Source organism: Diabrotica virgifera, chromosome 1 (assembly GCF_917563875.1).
Source record: "Diabrotica virgifera virgifera chromosome 1, PGI_DIABVI_V3a".
Classification (NCBI taxonomy): domain Eukaryota; kingdom Metazoa; phylum Arthropoda; class Insecta; order Coleoptera; family Chrysomelidae; genus Diabrotica; species Diabrotica virgifera.
The window spans coordinates 253,916,436-253,942,164 of record NC_065443.1 but is presented as its reverse complement, the minus strand read 5'-3'; the positions used below and the strand labels follow the sequence as shown (position 1 = coordinate 253,942,164).

General features: G+C 33.5%; 1 protein-coding gene across 1 annotated transcript in view; it reads left to right on the top strand.

Moving 5' to 3' along the window:
- Positions 1-25,729, top strand: part of LOC114334231 (dynein axonemal heavy chain 6) — a 226,424-nt gene that overhangs the window by 41,555 nt on the left and 159,140 nt on the right. The window contains exons 10-19 of the mRNA XM_050663379.1: positions 4,730-5,111; positions 5,521-5,649; positions 10,449-10,706; positions 12,064-12,273; positions 12,332-12,544; positions 15,578-16,111; positions 16,167-16,421; positions 22,494-22,630; positions 22,689-23,141; positions 24,770-25,187. Of these exons, the coding sequence (XP_050519336.1) occupies positions 4,730-5,111; positions 5,521-5,649; positions 10,449-10,706; positions 12,064-12,273; positions 12,332-12,544; positions 15,578-16,111; positions 16,167-16,421; positions 22,494-22,630; positions 22,689-23,141; positions 24,770-25,187 (2,989 nt within the window). The remainder of the gene's footprint in view (positions 1-4,729; positions 5,112-5,520; positions 5,650-10,448; positions 10,707-12,063; positions 12,274-12,331; positions 12,545-15,577; positions 16,112-16,166; positions 16,422-22,493; positions 22,631-22,688; positions 23,142-24,769; positions 25,188-25,729) is intronic.

Sequence of the window (25,729 nt, the reverse complement as noted above, 5' to 3'; positions counted from 1 at the left end):
CACACATGGAACCATTAGTTCCTAAACTAATTAGGTTCCTAGTTAGGAATCGTTATAGCGAGCGATATGATATAATATATATTATAGTATAGCTCCCCATGCGTGGCAAGTGGCAAGCTTTATAAACGTGTATAAACGTATAAACGAGTACATAAACTTCTATGTTGATCTTTTTTCAGAGTGTCTATGTCTACAGTCCGTTAAACTATAAATCTAGCTTAATAAATAATTTGGATTTGGGTAAAGAATTTTAGAATGATACCTATACTTATGTGTTTATTTCATTGTAGGTTTTTTCCTGTCCATTTTTTAACTGTGTGTACGTTTAATGGGTAATGTGTATGATTATACTTAAAATAAAATTGTATAGGTATGTATTTAAAAGTATAAATGCACTTTTGGTTACATTATAGTTTTATATATTTTATTTATATAAGCATAGGTATATACGCAAAAGTATTGTATAAGTAGATGTACTGTAGGGAATACCATAAGAACAAGATGATATTGGCTGTTTTTCTATAAAAAAATTATAGAAAATCCACAAGTATTTATCTTATTATTTTGTGTGACTCCAAGCATATAGAAAAAGTCTTATAATGAGAGGTAAAATACATACCTACATATTAGGAAATTAAAAAACCCCAATCATTTTATTTCTTTGATTGTAACTTTTCTATTTTTGGGGGTTTGGATCTAACAAAAGTGTACTATTTAAATTTACTATTACTATTTAAAATTTGTTTTGGTAATAAATTAAAACACTTGTATTTATATTTAAGGTGTATTTATTTTACATCTTCATAGAATTAAAATTATTATCATTAATATTAATTATCTACATATCATTACACTTACATCTTCTGAATTTGAATTCATTTTTCCAGTTCACTACATTTTGATAAAAATATAAATCCAATATTATACTTCTATAAATCCAATTCACCTACAGGCTAAAATGATGAATGAAAGGACAGGATACTACAGAACAAAATAGAAATGGATAAAAATAACAAAATTAAAGAGGTAAACACACAGTATTAAAAACAAATTTGTTTTTGTTGTGGTAAATGGACATGGACATATGTATTTTCAAAAGTTGATCGAACTGTCAAGTGTCAAATCGAAAATCTGCGACCCGTGATTGGTCCAAATTCTTCCATAACACAAGTCCTGGAGAAACTGAAATCTCGCGGTACATTATGCTAGATAACAAACGAGGCGCTGACGTCGGAGTGATTGCCGGTATAATTAATCCCCCCACTTACTGACCAACAGCTTCGGGTGGAAGAGTCGGTAAGTGGAAGGGCACCTTCTTGTCCTAGAAATGAGAAATCATTTCTAAAGGCGGACGAACCAGGCAATGGTCAACGGCGTGGAGATGCATAAGGCAACGGGAAACCAATGCATTAAAGGCTCATAGAGCATCCCTAGTTAATCATCATGACTAACAATATAAACAAACACTCTACTGATCATGAAACTCGGAAAACAATATCCGGCAGAGGAGGAAACTCACAAGACTGCAAGGCCTCCCCGGTCGTCAACATGCGAAAACCTTGCAAAGTAGCGACTTGGAATGTTAGAAAGTTAGAAGTCTACATCAAGCTGGAAAAGTACATAATGCCGTTAAAGAAATGGAAAGGCTGAATATAGACATTTTAGGAATCAGCGATGTCCAATGGCCCGATTCAGGAAAGATGAAAATCAACAATAAAACAATATACTATTCAGGAAGTCAAGACGGTTCACACAGATATGGTGTCGGGATAATACTAAACAAACACATTGATAAAGCTGTAGTAAATTTCATTCCATACTGCAACAGAATTATCCTCTTACAATTAAATCAGAATAAACCCAAATTAAACATAATATAAGTTTGACGCTCCGACTGCGGACAAACCAGAGAGCGATATTGAAACTTTCTACGAAGACCTAGACAATATTTTAAAATATATTTTAAAATCCGTTAAATCGCAGGATGTTACAATTATAATGGGAGATTTTAACGCAAAGGTTGGAAACGAAAAATTAGAAGAATGTACAGGAGGATATGGTCTGGGCAACAGAAACGAAAGAGGTGAGAGGCTTATCGAATTTTGCCAAAACAATAATTTTGTCATAACTAATACATTGTTTAAAATGCCAAAGAGAAGACTATATACCTGGAAGTCACCAGCAGATCAAGAAGGAAAAATTGTAAGAAACCAAATAGATTATGTATTGATTAGACAAAGATACAAGAACGCGATTATATCTTCAAATACCTATCCAGGTGCCGACATAGGATCAGAGCACAACCCAGTAGTGACCAAAATTAGGCTCAAAGTGAAAATAATAAAACGCAGAACAACAGATGTAAAAAATCAATACAAGTAAAATAAGAAACCCACTCATAAAACAACGCCTGACAGATGAAATTAATAACCGTTTAATGAATGTTAAAGAACAAATCCAGCAAAATACTGAAACAGAGACAAAACGGTTATTAATAAAGACAGAAATAGATAAATGTCAAAAAGAAATTCTTACACCAGCCAGATACAAAAAGAAACAATGGATGACGGAGGAAATCTTAGATTTAATGGAAGAAAGACGTCAGCATAAAAACAAAGATAATCAGATGTAAAAATATGTGGATAAACAAATAAAATCCAAAATTAAGCAGGCTGAAGAACAATGGTTAAAAGAACAATGCGCAGAAATAGAAGAACACCAGAAAAGACATAATAATTTTAACCGATATAAAAAAAATTAAGGAATTAACGCAGAACAACAGAAAAAGAAAACCGGGAATACTAAAAGATACAGATGGGAAACTTGTGTTGAGTACTAACGAAAAATTAAAGAGATGGACAGAATACATAAATGAATTGTTCACAGACAATAGAACAGAGCAGATGGAAGTCGAAGTAGAAGATGATACGGCTTTGAAGATATTAAAAGAAGAAATTAAATCGGCATTAAAAAACAGCAAAAATGGTAAAGCAGTAAGTCCAGACCAAATCCCAGTAGAAAGCTTAAAATGCATAAATGATGAAACCTTAGACATTATCGTAGACTTGTTTAACACAGTGTACAAAACAGGAAACATACCAAAACAATGGTTACTCTCAACCTTTTGTGCTATCCCTAAAAATACAAACGCTAAAGATTGCAGTGAATACAGAACAATATCATTAATAAGTCACATTCTCAAATTATTCTTGAAAATAATACATGATCGTATAAATAAAAAACTAGAAGAAGGAATAGATGATAGTCAGTTTGGGTTCAGAAACGGACTAGGAACCAAAGAGGCGTTATTTGCTTTTAATGTGTTAGCTCAAAGATGCATGGACATGAATGTGGATGTGCATGTTTGTTACGTTGATTTTGAGAAAGCTTTTGACAAAGTAAGACATGAAAAAATAGTCCAAATTCTAAAGACAAAAAACATAGACAAAAGGGACTTACGAATAATAACAAACCTTTACTGGAATCAAAGAGCACAAATTGTAATAGATAACGAACCCAGTCCAGAAATTGAAATCAGGAGAGGAGTTCGGCAGGGATGTATTATGTCTCCATTACTCTTTAATGCATATAGTGAAGCCATTTTTGAAGAAGCATTGCTGTCTCAAAGTGAAGGAATAATAATTAACGGAAGATCTATTAACAACACAAGGTATGCAGATGACACCGTGATTATGGCAAGCTCTGCTGAACAACTCCAACTACTGATAAACAAAACAAACAATTTCTGTGAAGGATATTATGGACTAAAAATGAATATAAAAAAAGACCAAATACATGATAATAACTAAGAAAACAAACATACAAACAAGCATACATTTGGGAAATGTACCGATAGAAAGGGTTGATAAGTACAAATACCTAGGAACGTGGATTTCAGAGAAAAATCATCAAACAACAGAAATAAGAACCAGGATAGAAATAGCAACAAATGCGTTTGTAAAAATGAAAACAGTTATCTGCAACAAAGACCTTAGCTTAGAACTGAGAGTAAGAGCTTTGAGATGCTACGTGTTCTCGATACTACAATATGGACTTGAAAGCTGGACATTAAAGCAAGAACACATAAATAAGCTACAGTCATTTGAAATGTGGTGTTACAGAAGGATGCTTAGAATAGCATGGACACAGAGGAAAACGAACACGGAAGTACTGAGAGAAATGGGTAAAGAATGCGAAATAATAAACACAATAAAAATAAGAAAGTTACAATATCTGGGACACGTAATGAGTGGACCGCGATATGAAATGCTAAGACTAATAATACAGGGAAAGATAAGAGGCGGAAGGAGTATAGGAAGAAGGAGAGTGTTATGGTTAAAGGATTTAAGGGACTGGTTTAGATGCAGTTCTGTAGAACTCTTTAGAGCAGCGGTGGATAGAGTAAAGATAGTGATGATGATATCCAACCTCCGATTAGGAGACGGCACTTGAAGAAGAAGAAGATCGTTAATTTTAAACAAATGTCCACGACATTCTGGGATATTATCTTCTTTCCTACCGAAATGCCCCTGATGGTGCACTGCAAGCGAAACCATACTTGCGTAAGATTTAATGAATAACAGTGCTCGATATCTGCCTTATATTTCTAAAATTCATTCACACATTGTTGATAAGTCAATAATTATTGATAAATGATTCATACTTCATAAAAAAGGTTCGTGAGGCATTGCTTTTACTTTACTCCTTTCTAAATTATATTCATATTCAGGGTTGGCAAGACTAAAGTCGATGCTTTGATTGAAGAATCAGCCGAAATAGAAGCGTTTCTTTTCAAAGAACCGACCGCAACAGCTGACTATGTCAAATATTTGGAATACATAGAACAGTCGAATGTCAGAGCCGACGAAATGGAAAATATTTACGACTATTGTAAGGAACTCTACGACATCATCGACGAATTTAACATCAACGTCGATAACGAAGAGGTCAATACGTACCTCGGATTGAGCGTAACCTTGGGAAATCTGAGGAATCTAGTGGACAAGAAGATGGAAGACACGACAAGGCTGATCAAGCTCTTCAGCGATGCCTTAAACAAGGATATTAGTGCTTTGATTTCGCAAGTGGGCACAATCAAAGATGAATGCATGGTATGGTTAAAAAACATTTGTAATACCCCAGGAAACGAAGCATTTAAAAATATAAAAATTATTGCTCGCTATGTTTCAACTGGAATATCTGGGCGCAGTCAATATAAAAGGCGTGCCATCTCGTGAGTATCGAAATTCTTACTGCGTCATCAGTGGTGTCATGGTGCGAGAACGCCGTTCCGGCACTGGTTAAGAAACGAAAAAAAAATAAATAGAGAATTTAGGCTTTGTAAACAAAAATTAGCAGTGCGTTCCGCCGCCTGGAGGTGGTACGCCTTTTCTGTTGACTTCCCCCAGATAAGTATTGCGTTAAAAAATAGCGGCAACTAATTTTTAAATTTTTTAAGTGCTTTTTCGTCTTTGTTTTCTGGGGTGTAAATATAAACAGAATTGATTAAATATTTTTTAGCAACCCTGGTTATATGATATCAATTCTAATTTCGCTCAAGTAATGGAGTTCTTAACAGAACTGTTCGATAAGTTGGTGGACTGCCAAAAACGTGCAGCAGAATTTAAAGAATACCAAAAACAATTCAGAGTAAGGAATTATATTGTTTTCTTTCGTTTTTTTTAATTTATTTTCTTTTTCGTTGAACCAATTTCCTACCAAACATAATACCTATACGGTTTGTTTCCGTTTGCATATTGTCTTAGATATAGGTTCCTGGTTAGTTCTTGTCCATAAATCTTCCTTAGGCATGTATTTACGAACAACTCTATCTGTCCGATACATTTTCTTGACACTTTCCAAGTTTTTGCTCCGTATAGTAGTGCAGTCTCCACGTTGCTGTTGAATAATCTTATATTGGTTTTAGTTGTCATCTGACGTGAAGACCACATTTTCCTTAGGATATTGAATGCGTTTTGAGCTATTTCTATTCTCCGTTTTACGTTCTCCGACGTCCCTCCTTTGTTGTTCAAAATACTCCTTAAGTAGTTAAATTTTTTTATCGTTTCTAATTCCGTGCCTCCCAGTGATATCCCCATTTCTCTTGGTATATCTATTTATGAGGGGGATGTATGAGGAGCCTTCTGTAGTAACTTTTTTTTCTAACGCATAATTTAACCTAACCTAATATAACTTTCTTCTTCTTCTTCTTCTTCTTCGGCTTTTTCCCATTATGAGTTGGCCGTTTTTATCCTCTTCAGCACTCTATTCTCCCAGTCACCTTCTCTGAAGTCTCTATCTATCACAGCATTTTCTATGTGAGTTTTCCATCTCACAGCAGGTCTTTCTCTCCGTCTTCTTCCCGGCAGGTCCCAGTCCAACATTCTTCTCAGCCACCTGTGCTATGGTATTCTTTGTACATGCTCTTACCATTGCAGGGCCGTTTTACAACTTTTTTGTAATTGAACATTCTACTTTTATTCTGTACCATATTTCCTCTGTTCTTATTATATGCTCTTTAGTGATTTGTAGACATCTTTTCATGAAGTCCTATTCAACTATTCTTATTTTATTTCGTATTGTTGCACTGAAAGATCCTTTTTTTGTTTTCTTTGGTTAGAGTGTTGTTCCATATCACACCATGGAGTGCTTTCGTGACTCGTTTTACCCGTGCTATTTTTATTTCTATATCTTTCATATACAAGTGCCATCTCGGCTTATCCTTTACCCTAAATACTTAAAAGTCGTACAACCCTTAATAATCTCTTCTAAACTTAAGTAAAAATCTGCAACCTCGGATCCAATACATAAGTATTCAATCTTATACATATTTATCTTGAGTCCCTAGAGTTCATACTCATCCTTTAATTTCCTTAGCTTATGAAGGGTACACGGGAAAAAATGGCTAAGTCCACTTTTGTAGAAATTGTATTTTTTACGCCATCTTGTAGTAAATTCCAGTTTGCATCTTCTGAAACCTTTAAACAAGGCAATAATAAGACAAGTCACGAGAAAAAAGTCCACGCGGTACAGGAAAACAACAAGCTAAGTCCAAAACATTGAGACGCGACGCGACGGCTTCCTTATTTCGGTATCAATCAGATGGTCTGTTATAACAACGCCACATAAACAGAATGTTATTTTATTTTCTTAAATCCGGAGAATTAAAAAATTACTACAAAGCATTTTTTTATTGAACAGGGGAAAAAGCGGCTAAGTCACTACCCTTTAAAATACAATGATGGATTCCCAGGGCTGGAATTATTATAGAAAATTTAAACTATTCGCAGAATGTGAAAAATATACCTTTTTTATAGATTTTTTGTTAGAAATCTAAGACTCAAACTAGTGACAAAGATACAACGGACTAAAAGTTAAAACATCCTATACCTCAAAATTGTTAATCTGTGACTTAGCTGGTTTTTTCCGTGACCCTTCATATATTCCATGTCCTCCCTGTCTTTGTGCAAAAATAACTTGGTCATCGCCGAAAATCAGTGAATTTAATATATTCCCTTGTACTGGTATACCCATTGTTTCACATTTTTGTTCTATCTTTTTAAAACCTGATCTAGGTATTGTACCTATATGTTAAAAATTGCAGCTGATAGACCACATCTCTGTTTGAGGCCTTTTGTTGCAATGATTGATTTTGTTATCTCATTGGCTACTTTTATTTGCAACTGTGTTTCTTTATACAGTATTTGTGTTATATTCACCCATTTCTCTCTAATGTACATTTTATTCATAGTTTCTCTTAGTTGCTTCCTGGGCATGCCCAGGAACCTAATATAAACTACACAAAGAAAATCATTCATTTACTAAATTTTCCAATATTGATCTGAAGCTATTTTCTTGTGGCATTTTTGCAATTAACTAGTTTTGATGGGAAATAAGCCACAATTTTACTAAAAAATGATTTTATTAACGTTTCGACGCCTTAACCGAGTGTCGTTGTCAAAATACAAAAATATTAATGAATTAAACAAAAATGTTGTTGCTTAGTAAAAAAATTCTTCTAATAATTTATTTAATCTGACTCATTTATATTGGCAATTCAAACGTATATTATATATTTTAAAGTGACATGACTTAAAATGATATTGCCAATATTTATGAGTTGCGTTCCTGGGACGACTTTATTGAAAGATAGATCATTCGATTACATGAAATCAACCCCAACTCAAGAATATCCGTCACAAATAAATCATAACATGTGATCTGTCTTTAAAAAGGCAACCACATGCAATGGTGACAATAAAATTAAAAATGTAAAACTTGGAAAGTACAAAAACCCTTAAGGGGATGGGTACGTATTTTCGGCTGCAATGGTATTTAAATGGGGATTAATTTTTTTCGCATCCTGAGAAAACTAATGAAACGCAGAATGAAAGATTACGTTCTTACCGATGGCCGAAAGTCCCTGAGAACTTCTATAATGTTTATTTTAGTAAGTCACAGGGGTGAAAAACTAAGAGAAAATGTAGTGTGATTTTTAACTTCAAATATCTCATTTAAAAGAAACTTTTTATTCATTCTAAGAGACTTTCGGCTCTCGGTAATAAAGTAATCTTTCATTCTGCGTTTAAATTTTTCAAAAATACTTATTAGTTTTCTCAGGATTCGAAAAAAATGATTACATTTAAAATACATTGAAAATTTTCACAGGCGTCAAAATGTTCCTTTCCTCTTAAAGACAAACTGCATATTATTTTTGTTCACAAATGTCTACGAAGAACTGTTCATATTTTCTGACCTAACATCATCGGAAACGAAGATTTGCTACACCTGACCGAATATAAGAAGGAAAAAATGAAAGACAATCCAGAAAGAGGGTTGTAACGGTCACACACTTCGAAAAAATAGCTCCAGTATTGCAAATACTGCCCTAGAGTGGAATCTCTATTTATATATTAACATGAAAATATAATAACACCCTACCTTTCCTCGATGGTTTAGTCTCAAAGAAGGATACTGGATATGAGACTCAAGTGTATAGAAAACCAACACATACCAACAGATATTTCAACTACAAATCAAATCACATCAACATTAAAAAGGGAATTATTAAATCCTTATATGATAGAGCCAAAATTACTCGTTCTAACGAAAATTCATTCTTAGAAGAAAAACAATTGTTAACATCTGTTTTATTAAAAAATGATTATCCTTTATCGTTTATAAATAAGAAATTGTCAAGACTGGATCGAATGGAACAGAACAACTTAGAACGGGATCCTATAGCATGCACAAGAAATAATACGAGGAAAATATCAATACCATATATAAAAGGACTATCCGAAAAACTTAAAACAATAGGAAATAAATTCAACATTTCAACAACATTCAAAACAACAAACACGTTGAGATATATTCTATCTAAAACTAAACCTAACAGTGAACAATAAAGAACAAAGAATTGTATTTATAAAATACCTTGTGAATGCGAACAATTTTATTTAGGTGAAACATCAAGACCATTAAACGTTAGAATAAGTGAACATCAGTCTTATATTAAAAATAGAGAATTTGATAGATCTCAAATATGTCAAAACGCATGGGATAATGAACATAAAGTTCAGTGGAGAGATTCAAGTATAGTTCTGAAAGAAACAGATAGTAAAAAGAGAAAAATCAAAGAAGCGGCTTTAATTATGCTAAATGAAACCAATTGTGTCGCAAATTCCTCGGTAGAATGCAGAAGGATGTGGTTACCCATACTAAAAGAGGAAGTCAATAGAAAGAAAATACCAGGATTAGTAAGTCAATAAGATATCGAGTTAGTACATATTTTATATTTTAATATTGCTTATATATCTATGTATTATTAATATTATTTATAATTTAAAATAACATATTGTACATATTAAGGTCAGAATTTGGTATTAGTTTTGAGAGTAAACTAAAGTAAGACCTAATACTTACGATGTCGGGATAGTATCACGGAGTTTTTCCTGGTTTTCCCTCGTGATTTACTATGGAATCTCTAACGCTAGAATTTTACTGTCACCATTGCATGTGGTTGTCTTTTTAAAGACAGATCACATGTTATGATTTATTTGTGACGGATTTTCTTGAGTTGGGGTTGATTTCATGTAATCGAATGAACTATCTTTCAATAAAGTCGTCCCAGGAACGCAACTCATAAATATTGGCAATATCATTTTTAAGTCTTCTACTTTAAAATGTATAATATATGTCTGAATTGCCGATATAAATGAGTCAGATTAAATAAATTATTAGAAGAACTTTTTAACTAAGCAACAACATTTTTGTTTAATTCATTAATATTTTTATATTTTGAAAACGACACCCGATTTGGGCGTCGAAACGTTAATAAAATAATTTTTTAATGGCTTAGTGGCTTATTTGTCATCAAAACTAGTTAAGTTTAAAAAAAACGCTTTTGTAAACATGCATTATGATATATGTAATTAAAAACTTTTTAGCTTGAAGTGACAAGATTCGACGTCCTTGATGAAGTTATGAATGACGTAAAGCTGCGCATACTTTTATGGGATAGTGTGGACTCTTGGGCGAAAACAGTCGACGAATGGTATCACATTCCCTTCGATACCCTAGACGTGGATGAAATGAACATGTTCATAGCCAAAAATTTAAAATATATAGCTCAACTAGAAAAAGGGTTACCAGTTAATCTGATTGTGCCAAAATTTCGGGACGAAGTAGAACTTATGAAGGATAAAGTAAGATTTCTTAACCGTTTCTTAACCGATGTTTTGATAATAATTTTTTCATTTAACTAACTAGTTTCCCTTTATTTCTATACACTTCATAGTTTCATAGTGTATGGCACTTACTACTTCATAATATTATGATATTATTATACTTATGACATCCCTCAGTTAATTTACTGAGAACAACATATCTTAAATTGTATTAATTTATGACAACAATTTCCTATTTGTCATGTCCTATACTTTGACCTCTGCCCGCATCGTATAACATCTACGAGCTTAGACCATCACATTTGTACAAGATCCTAGAATAACATTTCATACTTTGCTACAATTAATACGCAACTCCTGGAGCATTGTCTTTCTCCATTCGAACAAAACATCACCCGTTTCACATACGCATCTTCCTTCAGGATCAATTCCAAATTTGAAATCTTACTGTGTTTTAACCTACGTAACATGTCTGTTTACCCTATCACTATCCCAACAAACCAATTAGCATAATTTGGACGTACTAATATGACAACAACTAAGTTGCAACGCAATCCTTGTAACGGCATGTAAGTAGGTTAGAACAATATTACTATCTCTTTTATTATTACTACTTTGAATTTGGAAGCATATTTAAGTCAGTTTATGTTTATTTTGTTTTTTAATGGTTAAAAATTTTAATCTCAACAAATTCAAACTGTATGCACCCATTTGCACATACATGCCTATGAGCATTTTTACTCATAGGTTTGACTTTGTATATACCAATATTCTGAAATGTCAACAGTTGCAAACCTTTATTTCAAAAAAAAAAAAAAAAAAAAAAAAAAACAATAAAGAACAAAGAATTGTATTTATAAAATACCTTGTGAATGCGAACAATTTTTTTTTTTTTTTTTTTTTTTTTTTTTTTTTTTTTTTTTTTTTTTTTTAAATTTAAATTTTATAAAAAATTTTTAAATTTGGCTTTCTATTAACATCTCTTCAATCAGACACTGGTCTAACACAAGTTTTCTCTTATTGTAGCATTTAACTACTTGTAACGCCGACCTGAAGATGATCTGTATATTGTAGAGATCGAAACCGGTCGTCAAAGTATAATTAAATGATTGTGAGTAAGTCTGTGTTTCATTACTATATTTAATATGGACTCACATATGCAACCCATTCAATATTTAAAGTAAGAATACTTCTGAATAGAAGAGAATTTACTTATATAAATGACTTGTCCTATTCTTTCTCTTCCATGTTAACGATTTACCTTCGGCATTTATTATCTCCTAAACTGTTTTATTGGTGTTTCATTCAACTGGTTTTTCAAAATTTTTCTATATGTTTAAAAAAATAACAATCCAGCAGCATGTATTTATTTCAGCTTCCAGTTGTATGTTACTTGAGAAACCCCGCGTTGAAGAACCGCCATTGGATATTAGTGGAGAACCTATTAAATCATAAATTCAAGCCAGATGAAACCATGACTTTGGAATTGTTGGAAACTCTAGGCGTGTTCAATAACCCTGCAGAGCTGATGGAGATATCTGGACAAGCCAGTAGCGAAGCAGGCCTAGAAGCCTTGCTCAAGAAGGTAAAATATGATATAACTTTAAATATAATTAAAATGGAGCATTTTTTATTTTGGTTAGGTGGAAGAAGCATGGAAAACTCTCGAATTGCCCATTATATCTCACAAAGATGCCAAAGACTTATTTATTCTAGGATCCCTTGAAGATGTACAAGCTGTTCTTGACGAAAGCAATATCAACATGACCACTATTGCTAGTTCAAGGCATGTGGGACCAATTAAACCACGCGTAGACGAATGGACCAAAAACTTAGACCTTTTTTCGAGGACTCTGGTAAGAAATATATCGTTGGAACACTATTCAATATATTTGCCATAATACAAAAATTATTTATTTATTTATTATTCAGCTCAAGAGGCATTAAAGGCCCATGGCTTTGAATTTTTCTATTGTTTCCTCCATTTTCTTCTGTCCATAGCCACAGTTCTCCAATTTGTTATCCCGATTGTTTCCAGGTCTTCCTTATAGTATGATAAAATTGATCTAAAAAATGGCATAACCCAGACATCCAAAGTGAAAGTTTTCCTCCAACACCAAATTGTTCTATATGGTCCACATAATGTTCAGAAAAAAGTCACACCATTTTGAGCGTCGGGTTTGGTGGGGAGAGGGGGAAGAAATCGGTAAATTCGTAGTTTTTTATGTTTTTCATCAATATTTCTAAAACTATGCGGTTTAGCATGAACAACCTTCTATACAAAAATGTTCTACATTAAATTTGAAATAAAAAAGGCCCTATGCATATGCATAATCTTTCTAAAATGAACGGTTCCAAAGTTACGGAGGTAGTGTACAGTAATTGGTCCAAAAAAACGCCTAACCCAGACATCCAAAGTAAAAGTTTTCCTCCAACACCAAATTGTTCTATATGGTCCACATATTGTGTAGTAAAAAGTTACATCATTTTGAGCGTCCGGTTTGGGGGGAGATGGGGGAGAAATCGGTAAATTAGTAGTTTTTTTTTACGTTTTTCGTCAATAGTTCTAAAACTATGCTTTAGTGTAACCAATGTTCTATACAAAAATGTTATACATGCAATTTAAAACAAAAAAGTTTCTATACATAATTGTTATAAGATCAACGGTTCCAGAGTTACGGAGGGTGAAAAGTGGACGTTTTCGATACTTTTTATATTAATTGGACAATTGATGATGATTTTAGGTCGTGAGGTTGACCTTTCTTCAAGGTCTTATCACTAACATACCATCGGCCACTGAAATGGCAGATTTTATTTACAAAAAAAAAATTCTTTCATCAGTAATAATAATATAAACTGCCTAAAAATCATAAAAAGTATCCTAAACCTCCACTTTTCACCCCCCGTAACTCTGGAACCGTTGATTTTATAACAATTATGTATTGTACCTTTTTTGTTTTAAATTTCATGTAGACAATTTGTGCATAGAACATAATTTACGCTAAAGCATAGTTTTAGAAATATTGACGAAAAACGTAAAATAACTACTAATTTACCGACTTATCCCCCAACTCCCCCCAAACCGGACGCTCAAATTGGTGTAACTTTTTACTGAACAATATGTGGACAAATTTGTGTTGTAGGAAAACTTTTACTTTGGATGTCTGGGTTAGGCCTTTATTTGGACCAATTATAATATACTATCTCTGTAACTTTGGAACCGTCCATTTTAGAAGGATTATGCATACGGCCTTTTTTATTTCAAATTTAATGTAGAATATTTTTGTATAGAAGGTTGTTCATGATAAAGCTACGAATTTACCAATTTCTCCCCCCTCCCTCTCCCCCCCCTCCCCCCAAACCCGACGCTCAAAATGGTGTGACTTCTTTCTGAACACTATGTGGACCATATAGAACAATTTGGTGTTGCAGGATGACTTTCACTTTGGATGTCTGGGTTTGGGTCTAGTTATATCGTACCATTACACGCTTCCAGCCACTTTTTCCGTGGTCGTCCTCTTCTCTTCTTTCGTCCTCTCAGCGAGTCTTTTGTCCATCAGCCTTTTCAGTCAGCCATTCTCGCAAGATGACCTAAGCAAAAAAGTCTTTTTGTTCTGAAGATCTGGCTAATTTCTGGTTTCCGGTACAGCTTTCTGATCTCCGGATTTGTTCGTCTCCTCCAAACGTTTTCACCATCTTTTACTCCCCCAAATATATTCCTTAGGACACTCCGCTCCCAGATGTTTAGCATTTTTTCTTGGTGTTTATTTTTAACCCATGTTTTGCTTCCGTAGATCATACCTCTCTCTCTCTCTCTCTCTCTCTCTCTCTCTCTCTCTCTCTCTCTCTCTCTCTCTCCACTCTCAATATTGCTTCCAACAATAAATTGAAGAGTACTGTGGACAGCGGATCTCCCTGCCCTAATTCCCTTTTAACTTCAAATTTTCCTGTTAGGCTATCCTTACTCTATTGTCGGTCGAGATTAAGGTCATTTTTACTAGTCTGATCATCTTTTCCTGAATTCCAAGTACTCTTAGGGCCTGGTAGAGACACCTTCTTATCACAGAATCGTAAGCTTGTTTGAAATATATTAAGAGGAGGTTTAGCTTTAACTGTTACTCGTAGGTACTGCTTTAAACCAATTTCAACACTAATATTTTATCTATGCTGGATCTGCCCTTTTAGAATCCTCCCTGGTATTCACCCAACTGCTCGTTTAAGTGCCTTTCCAGTCTGTTTCCTTATGACTCTATCGAGTAACTCATATGTTATATCTAGGAGAGTGATACCCCTGTAGTATTCGCACACTGCTCTGTCTGCCTTCTAATGAATGGGACATACTATTGCATCTCTCCATACTTCAGGCATTTCCTCTCGCTTCCACATTTCGTCAGCAGGATACATTCCCGTGTTATAAGTGCTTCTCCCCCATGCTTGATTAATTCTGCAGTAATACCATTGCTGCCTGCACTTTTATTGTTTTTTATACTATGATTTCCTTTATTTCGTTCACGGTTGGAGTCTCCATTGTTTCCGACGGGTCGTTAACTTCATCTAGCATTTTCACTTACCCCTTATCACTTCTATCCGATTCTTCATTAAGCAGCTCTCTAAAATGCTCCTGTCATCTACCTAGCTTCCCCTGCTTATCTCTTATAAGGTGCGTTTCCTTAGTCTTGTAGTAATTATGTGTTCTTGCACATTCGTCACTGCCCCTTTTCGCCTCCTGATAGAAGTTTCTTACATTTTTATTAATATAATGCTCTTCAATCTCTTGAAACCTCTTATCTTTATTACAAAACTAGTTAACTGAAACTAAAGTAACCTTTTTATTTTCATATATTTTAATAATCTCTGAGGGGCCTGTGACTCCATACGTTTGCTTCTAGGATGAATGGACATCATGCCAGCAGCAGTGGCTATACCTTGAAGTAATTTTCTCTGCACCAGACATCCAACGCCAGCTGCCGAACGAAGCCAAATTGTTTACCGTAGTCGACAAATCGTGGAAAGAAATAATGAGGCGTACGGCAAAAATGCCTCTTGCTATGGAATCTGCTCTTTATCCAAATACTTTGGAAGCCTTCCTAAGGAACAACGCTCTTTTAGAACAGATCATGCGGTGTTTAGAGTCCTACTTAGAAACCAAGCGAGTAGCCTTTCCCAGATTCTATTTCTTATCCAACGATGAGCTTTTGGACATCCTCGCTCAAACTAGAAACCCTCATGCTGTTCAGCCTCATCTAAGAAAATGCTTTGATGCTATCGCAAGGTTAGAATTCGGTGTTAAAGTTCCAGATGAACCAGAAGAAGTTGATCCAAAGGCAAAGGATGAGGCACCAGTCGAGGTAGTCCTGACAACTGATATTATAGCCATGATCAGCCCCGAAGGTGAAAGAGTGGCACTTGGAAAAGGACTAAAGGTAAGGAATTCTCTAGAAACGACTGGAATTTCTAAAATTTGTTTTGCATTTCCAGGCTCGTGGAAACGTAGAAGACTGGCTAGGCAAAGTTGAGGAGTCCATGGTACTTTCGCTGAAGAGGTTAATGAAAGCGTCGTTGGTCCATTACCAAACTCACTTGAGGACTGAATGGGCACTGTGTCATGCAAACCAAATCATTCTTACTGTATCGCAGATCATGTGGGCCAAAGGTGTCCACGACATTTTAGACGCTCCAAGTAATGTAAACAAAGTTAAAAAGATGGAGCAATATGAACAAAAGTGTATATCTGTGAGTAAAATATGTACTATTTGATCTTTTATAGTTATACAGCTGCGGCCATTGAATAATTTGCACCCTTATTCTTAGATTCAACAAGCTCGTCCCAAGCTTGCTTAATTGCATTCCATAGTTAAATTCTGTTGCGTGGTCTGTTTCTTTCATTTAATTTCATTGTAAACTCTGTCCAGACATTTTCGATGAGGTTAAGGTCTGAACTCCGGGAAGGCCCCGGAAGAACATTAAAATTAGTTTATTCCAACCATTCTCGAACAATTCTACTAGTAAGAATTGGACATTTGTTATGTTTTGGATTGGAAAAGACTGCAAGACTTGTACACACTTCTAAATAGGTCAAAACGGCACACAGGTGTATGTTCTCAAAAAACTTTTGATAGTGTGTAAAAAATTTTTATTATCAGCTAAGTACTTTCAACACATAACGTGCCATCATCAGAGCTTCGTCCTGTTATAAAACCTTCATAGAAGAGCAATTGCTAAACGACACAATAAAAAACATGGATACTGGGCAAAAGCCACAGATATCGGGTATAACAACCCCTTAAAATGAATAAATCACATCTAAATTCTTTTTTAAATTAAAAAGACAACATGGCTGAGTCAAACCATTTTGAGCCCACATTAACAGCTCAGCTGAGGAAGACTGTCATTTATTTTATTTGTTATGTTGGAAGATAAAGTGGTTTTTATGGAATCTCTGGATCACTGATGGCAACATTATGTTCTCAAGAATATATTTGTAATATAATCCTATTAATTTTTTTCTATTTGAAAACAAACGCCCGGGCCTTCAGCACGTATCCATCCCCATACGTTGAACGAAAATCCTCCACTATTTCTTAAATGATGAGTATACCGTTCTTCAAACCTATGATTTCTCGGCTTAATAACAACAAAGATCTGAGAATTATCAGAAACATTTAATAAAATCAAACAGCCAAAATCAAAATAGAAGACCAGTTAACTGATAAAATTGCAATAGAACGAGGAGTACGACAGGGCTGTATTTTATCTCCACTACTATTCAATTGAATGGGTATTTAAGGTAGCTTTAGATTTAGACTTTAGACGGTTATGCGAAAGGAGTATTAATAAACGGTGAATGGTTGAATAACATTAGATATGCAGATGACACCATAGTTTTTGCCGATAATCTGAATGATTTACAGATATTAACAAATCGTATAACAGGAGTGACAGAAGTCAGCAACAGATACGGACTAGCTCTTAATATAAAGAAGACCAAATTTATGACAATTATTAGTAAAAAACTAATACTAAACGCTCAACTTACAATCAGCCAACAAAATATCGAAAGAGTTGAGCAATATACATATCTGGGCACGAATTTAAATAGCCAATGGGACCACTCATCAGAAATTAAACAGCGAATAATAAAAGCGAAAGCAGCATACGTTAGAATGAAACCCATTTTCAACAGTCGGGACATATCATTAAAAACAAAACACCGTCTGTTGAAATGCTACATATTCACAGTTCTGCTCTATGGAATGTAAGCGTGGACACTAACTGCTGCATCTATGAATCGGCTCGAAGTTTTCGAAATGTGGTGTTATAGGCGCATCTTACGTATATCCTGGGTTGACCGAATTACTAACGTGGAAGTTCTGCGTAGAATGGGAAAAGAGTGTGAAATTCTCATAACCATCAAAACAAACAAAAATAGAATATCTAGGACATGTAATGAGAAATCAAGAACGTTACGGCCTTCTCCAACTGATTCTCCAAGGGAAGGTAAATGGTAAAAGAGGACCGGGAAGAAGACGCCTTTCCTGGCTTCAAAATTTACGAAACTTGTATAACACGACTACCACTCAACTGTTCTGCGCTGCAGTAAACAAAGTCAAGATAGCCATGATGATCGCCAACATCCGGAACGGAGAGGCACTTTGAGAAGAAGAAGAATAACTCTTATTTGACCATTGTTATATGATTTAAACACCTTTTTTATCAGAAAATGCAACGTTATACCAAAATTTGTGTTCACAGTTTATGAATTCATTACAAAATGCAACTCGTCTCCTCTTGTAATCTTTAGTCAAAAAAGGTTACCTTGCTACTGTCCAATTTATCAACTCACTTGTTTTAACCCTTCTACGTGCAGTGCGAATGATGCCCGGAAACGCTGTCTCTTCGCTAGCTTTTCAAGCAGTGACAAAAGGGGCTTCCCTCAGATAATGGAGAGATATCGCAAAGGCAAACGTTAATACCGTATCAAGACGTAAATAACGGATAACGGTCTATTTCAACACAGGCTCAAGAGAGTTATCGCAAATGTTCTGGGGCGGGGTTTAACGTTATTATGACAACCAACGTTTGGAATTAAAATGTAACCTAGAAATTAATGTTGAGGAATTCTGTAATTATTTTTTTATTGAAAAATGAATCTTGATATTGAGCAGGTTGACATGGATTTTAATTCTATAGATTTAACCAACAATAAATATAAATATTCAATATAAAAATAATATTAAATAGCTGAATAACTAATATTTATATTGTAGACAAAATAGAGGTAACAACACACCTGTTTCTCAACACAGGAAACAAGATGATTCACAGTTTTTAGTTTATAAAATTTGTATTCTATAAATTATTTTTATGTTTCATCCCAAATGTCAAATTAGCGTTAACGTTATTACCGTCCCTTTTTTCGACCTAAAAAGAGAGATTTTAGACCCTCTACTTTTTGACGTACGTTAAACGTAAAACGTTAAACTTGTCATGCGGACTGAGTGATAAATAAGGGATAACGTGTTTGCTTAAAATAGTTTTTGAAACCCTTCAGAAAATACACACACGCACACAGATTAACGTTAATAGGGGAGTGCAATTAGAACGAAATCATGCATTGTTTCGGAATAATTCAAACAAGCTTATATTTTTCTAAAACTTTTTTTGTTAGTTTATATACATGTTAAAGTAAAAGTTCTACTCGCAGATTTGGCTGCTAATTGTTTATTCATTGTTTAAACAATAACAATTGTTTTGTATAAATAATTTTAAAAATATCGTTGAATTCATCATTTTACTTTGATCAAATATGTTTCTATTTTGTTTTCGGTTATGCTGAATCCGAATATGGCATTACAATTTGAAAATTCTTATACAGAAGCTCTTATACAGTATGTTTGCTTAGCTAGGAACCGCATGGAAATCTTTTTATTATCAATTTTGCGAAAAAAATTCATAAAATAGGTACTCTGGATAGTCAAAAATCTAAAACTCAACCACCAGATATCAAATTTTATCAATTTTATACGAGTTATGTCAAAAATATGAATTTCTTTAAAGAGTAAAGTACCTTTTTATTCCAGAATATAAAAAATGCTATTATGAAAAGTTGCTTGAAATTAAAAACTATGTTTTAATATACAATTACATTATTCTAATCGAAAATTTTTTTTTAATTTTTTCTCAAATTACGGGTACCCATCATCATTTTATTACAGTTATTGTAACTATTTTATTATCAATTTTACGAAAAAAGTTATTTTTCATCAAATGCTCTACCTGGTCTAAAATCTATGATACAGCCATCAGATATCAAACTTTTTCAGTTTTATACGAGGTATGTAAAAAATATGAATTTTTCTTAAGAGTCAAGTGCCTTTATTATTCACAATATTTTAATTAGAAGGATGTAGTTGAACACTGAAACACATTTTTTAATTCCAAACAACTTTTTTTATAACAATTTTCGATATTGTGAAATATGAAGGTACTTTACTCTTGAGTGAAATTCATATTCTTTGACATACCTCGTATAAAATTAATAAAATTTTATATTTGATGGGTGCATCTTAGATTATATACGATGCAGAGTATTTTATAAAGAATAATTTTTTTTCGTAAGACTGATAATAAAAAAGTTATCAATAGGTTACAAGTTACGCAGACATACTGTATGAGCTAAAAAAAAATTTTTTGTTGAACATTTATTATTGTTGAAGCTTATTATTAAATGTATTTTAGGTAAGTTTTACAGAAAAAAGTTTTGATCACTTTGTATAAACATTTTTTTAGCTGGTAATTTTGGGTTTTTGTTTACATTTTTGTTATCTTTCTTAATTTTCTTAAAAAGAAGTAGTGTATTTCATTTCTAAAAATAATTCAGTGCATTTTAAAGACTACATCCTGTGCTTTAAAAAAACATCTATAAAACTGTAATAGATCATTGAAAATTGAGTAATACCGTCTTAAAGTGGTGTTAATTCTGTAAAACTATAAAGTTTTCAAAAATTACATTTTTGAGACGTCGCCGTCATATCATTTGAATTAAATTTTTGAGACTTTTTTTGAATGAAACATCGTTTAGTAAGACGATTGAAAGCTAAGTTGTGCAAAATTGAGAGTATTATAAGAAAAATTGTATTAGTTACACATTTTTAAATCATTTTTAAACAAAATTCATGTAAGTCTCACTTTCAGCCCACACCGTACTTATGCCCATACATTTTGTTTCTTTTTATTATAACTCTAAGATAGCTTAATTATTCTTCTTTCATGTTCAATTTGTAAAATTTCATTTGATCGATTAATTAAAGAATTACATTAAAATAACTCAACTGTGCACTTCGCCGTACGCTAGTTTACAGTGCGCCAATGTTTGTGAGGAGGCGGGTGACTTTAGCGTTGTAAATAAAAAATTATAGAAGCTACAGATTTAATTTTAGAAAAATCTTTATATAAGGTTTTTTTTGGAAAATTTTCTGAATTTTTGATTGGTCAAGTCAGATTTTTTTTCAAAAATTTATATTTTCGGAGTTATTTAAAAAAAACATCTATTTTCGCAGTTCACTTGTTTAATAAAAAATGAAGCACCCACTTCTCGAGTAGGACTTTTTGATATGTTGTTTATTAAATATTTCTTAATGAAATTACAAAAAGTTCTATCTTGTTTGATTTTTTCCGAAGTGAAAATCTATATGCACTCCCCTATAATTGACATTTGGCAAACGTAACCTATAAAACGGGAGTTGTGTGCTATAACTTATTTTATTGAATTATTTGCCATAATGGAAGAAAATGTATTAAGACGTTCACCAAAGACAATTTACTACTTTAGGAACACAAAACATCCATCCTAAGTTTAACAAGACAATTCAATCCAGTGTCAGATTTCTCAAGAAATGGTGTAATTTAGTATTATTCTACCAGAGTTGCCAAGCAGATTATATTCAATTATATAATATGTTTATTACCTGATAGTTTTTAAGAAAAACAAATTTTGATTACAATTTTATACATCGTTACTATATTTTTTATTCTAGTTGTCTTTGGTTCAGCTCATATGACTTTTTTTTCGTTTTTTATGATTTAGATATATGACATTTGGCAATCTTACAAATGCGTAATCCCCTAATAACGTGAACCTTATTTCTACCTAAATAAAAGGATACCTTATCCGCTAATAAAGTAATACGTTATTTTTCAGTTAATGCGCATGAGTAGAATAGCGTATAACGTTTAACGTTGCTGAAATAAGGGGCTTAAAAACTCTCTATTAGCGGAACACGTTATCCGGTACTAGCGTAACATTCACTCTGCTCTTGCGTACATGTCAAAATAGCGTATTGCACTATAAGCTTGTGATAAAAATGCATTTGCGATATCTCTCTATTCAACTAATACCTCATCTTGTTGCTCTGCGAAAATGTTCTGCCCTTTTAAACCACTCAACCGTGTTGTAGAGTGAAAATGATCCCATCTTTGTTTGATTTTCCATTATACCTATGGCTCACGTTCAAATTTGCAACAACTTGCCTTAGTGACCAAACTTCTTCCAGTTTGGCAATTGCTCTTATTTTTTGCACGTCATTCAAATGCATTCTAAGCATTTTGGACGCGTTTAATAGCATTTTATTTTATTTTTCAATAGGCGAGAAATTTTTGACAAGCACTTTGACATTTAGCAAATCCGTACGACATTGCGATTTTACAGGATTACAATGTAAAAATGAAGGTCTAAACTATTTAGTGACCGCAGCTGAACTTAGTTTATGATATCCTTTTATCATTCATTATTTGGTTATTTTTTAGGATTTAAACGATTTGGCTAAATTAATAAGAAAGGATTTAGCTTCAGTCCCAAGAAAAGTTCTTGTTGCATTGATAACAATTGATGTACATGCAAGAGACACTGTTAGTAATATAGTAGCCAGCAAAATTACTAACAGGTATAATAAATTATAACACATAGTACGATGCAATTTAATCATTACGTGAATATTTTAGTTCCAGTTTTGATTGGCTGAAAGTTCTGCGATACTACTGGCACGAGTCTATCGACGACTGTCAAACTAGAATGTCAAGTGCCTCCTACCTCTATGGATACGAGTATCTGGGAGCCGCAGGTGTACTGGTCATCACTCCTTTAACTGACAAATGCTATCTCTGTCTTATGGGCGCCTTACAGCTCGATTTGGGCGGAGCCCCTGCAGGTCCGGCTGGTACTGGAAAGACGGAAACTACTAAAGATTTGGCCAAAGCATTAGCCATCCAGTGCGTTGTATTTAATTGCTCAGAAGGTCTTGATTACAAGATGATGGGAAGATTCTTTTCTGGATTGGCACAATCCGGTGCTTGGTGCTGTTTTGACGAGTTCAACAGAATTGATATAGAAGTATTGTCTGTTATAGCACAGCAGCTGATAACTATAAGGAATGCAAAGGCTGCTAAAGTACCAAGGTTAGTATATAGTGATTAATATTGTCTTACAAAACAGTTTTGCAGGATTCTAAAGAAAATTAAGGTTTTGGAGTGAATATTTTAAGTAGGTACTATATTTTTGGTAGTAGTAATTAACAGTTTTAGTAGTATAGTTTTAGTAGTATAGTTTTAGTAGTATAGGTAGTTAATATAAAAATGCCACAATAAAATTGTTTTAGGGCTATATTAAGTAGCGATTTTATCATAACAGCTCGTTATCTAGTAAAGACTTGGAGCTCTTGAACTAAAAAGCTACTGCTTACCCCACCCATAAAAAAAGGCAAAAACTGGTCAAAAACCAGAAGGGTGGGACACTACGTAAATCACATTATGACCTTAGATTCTCAAATAACATGCAAATCTTCATGGATAGAACTTAACAAAAAGGTAGAAAAAATAAAGATGAATTAATTTATTACAAAGGCTGTGGATCACAAAATCTGTTAGATAATTCTTCAGTGACAGCCTGGTAATTCGAGTGGCCTGCTAATTCTCCAGATCTTATTCTAATGGAAAATCTTTAAAAGCCGATAATACAAGGAATATGCAACGAAATAATTACCATCAAATGTATACTGATCGAACACTAATACAAATTTAATATAAGAGAAAAAAATTACAGAAGAAAACTGTTTAAAATGAATGTGCCAGAGAACGTGCATAGGATGATACTACATACACTTGAGTCCACGAGTCTTTACCTGTGCGTCATTAATACTTGACGAGATAAAACACATACTTTTTATCTAGCATAATTTTCTTCCACGCATGAAACTAATGACAAACCAGCTACCGCCTGTTATTAAGTAAAAACACATGTTATTTTTATGAACGATCTAGCCTCAGTACATTGAAAAGAGATAGGCACAAAAAAAAGACGATTGGGGATGTTTTCACATTTTCAGTACAATTTCTGGCGTTTTGGTTTGTTTACTTTTGTGGCTGTCAGTTTGTTGAATTTTTTGCTGTTATTTTGTCGAATTTTTGCATTTTGAAGTTTTTTATATGTAGTATACAAATAGTTGTTTTCACAACTAATTTTATATTGGAGTTTGAAATTTTATGATAAGTATATGTTATTTTACGATTAATTTTGACAACGTACAAAGCTAACCTCATTGACACAGTTAAGGAATACTTGTATTTAATGTTCCGCCAAAGTGAATAAAATAACAAAAAGAAAATATGTTACTGAATTTTTTTATAAATTGTTTAGTTATTTATTAATCAATGATATTAAAAAAATTATTAAACTACTTCAAATGTAGCTGTAATTCTGCACCAAAATTTTAAAGCAAAACTTACTTTGACATTTTATTTTCTGATAACGTCAAATTTTAACCCGTGATTGGAGGAGTAGCTACTTACTGTCACTTGCTGTTGCGTTTAGTAAATTTCCGACTTATTTCGTATGCTTTAAATGATGACGCACGGGTAAAGAACCCTGGACTCAACTGTATTATTGGATATAATTTTAAGCGTTTTTGCCATTTTACTAGCTGGTCCTATTGATATAATCAGTATTTTATATCATTTTTAGATAATTCACAAATCTGATAAAAAGTTTTAGAATATTTTATGATTGAATCTTCTTTTTTATCGTGCAGGTTTATGTTTGAAGGGCGTGAAATCAAGCTGGTACAAAAATGTGCGGCGTTTATAACCATGAATCCTGGATACGCTGGTAGAACCGAATTACCAGATAATTTAAAAGCTCTCTTCAGACCTATAGCTATGATGGTACCGGACTATGCACTAATCGCAGAAGTAATTCTGTATTCTGAAGGCTTCGAATCATCAAAAAATCTTTCCCACAAGATGGTACAAATGTATAAACTATGCAGTGAGCAGTTATCTCAGCAGGATCATTATGATTTCGGTATGAGAGCCGTGAAGAGTGTGCTGGTTATGGCTGGGTCTTTGAAGAGAGCTGCTCCAGATCGAGAAGAGGATGTCGTGTTGATCTGTGCGTTAAGGGACAGTAATTTACCTAAGTTTTTGGCTGACGATGCCATACTTTTTACTGTAAGTATCTACTAAGTTAATTTTGCTTTTGGAAACTAAAGTGTTATTAAGATAAAAAGTACTATTTGAAAGCAGCTAAATCTATTAATTTATTATTCTTCTATTAATTGCAAGATGTTGGCAATCTCTCATGTAAGATGTTTGACAATATTTTGTATGCTGTATTTAGAGTTATAGAGTTTCTTGCTATTCTCACTTTCGACACTACAGCCCGAAAGAGTTCAGTTGAGCTGCATCCAAACCATTCTCTGAGATTTCTCAGCCAGGACATTCTTCTCCTACCTAAGCTGTGCCTTCCTTGAATCTTTCCCTGCATAATTAATTTTAGGAGTTCATATCTGTCACCACGTGTTATATGACCCAAGTATTGAAGTTTTCTTATTTTGATGGAATCCAGTATCTCCCTGCTGTTTTGTATTCTGTATTCAGATATCTGTATAGAGTTGTCCATCGGTAATTACCTACTGCATTCTAGTTGGTTTCATCTTTTGTGTAACGGGCTTAATAAGCTTAAGAATCATTCCTCAGGCATTTGCTCCTTA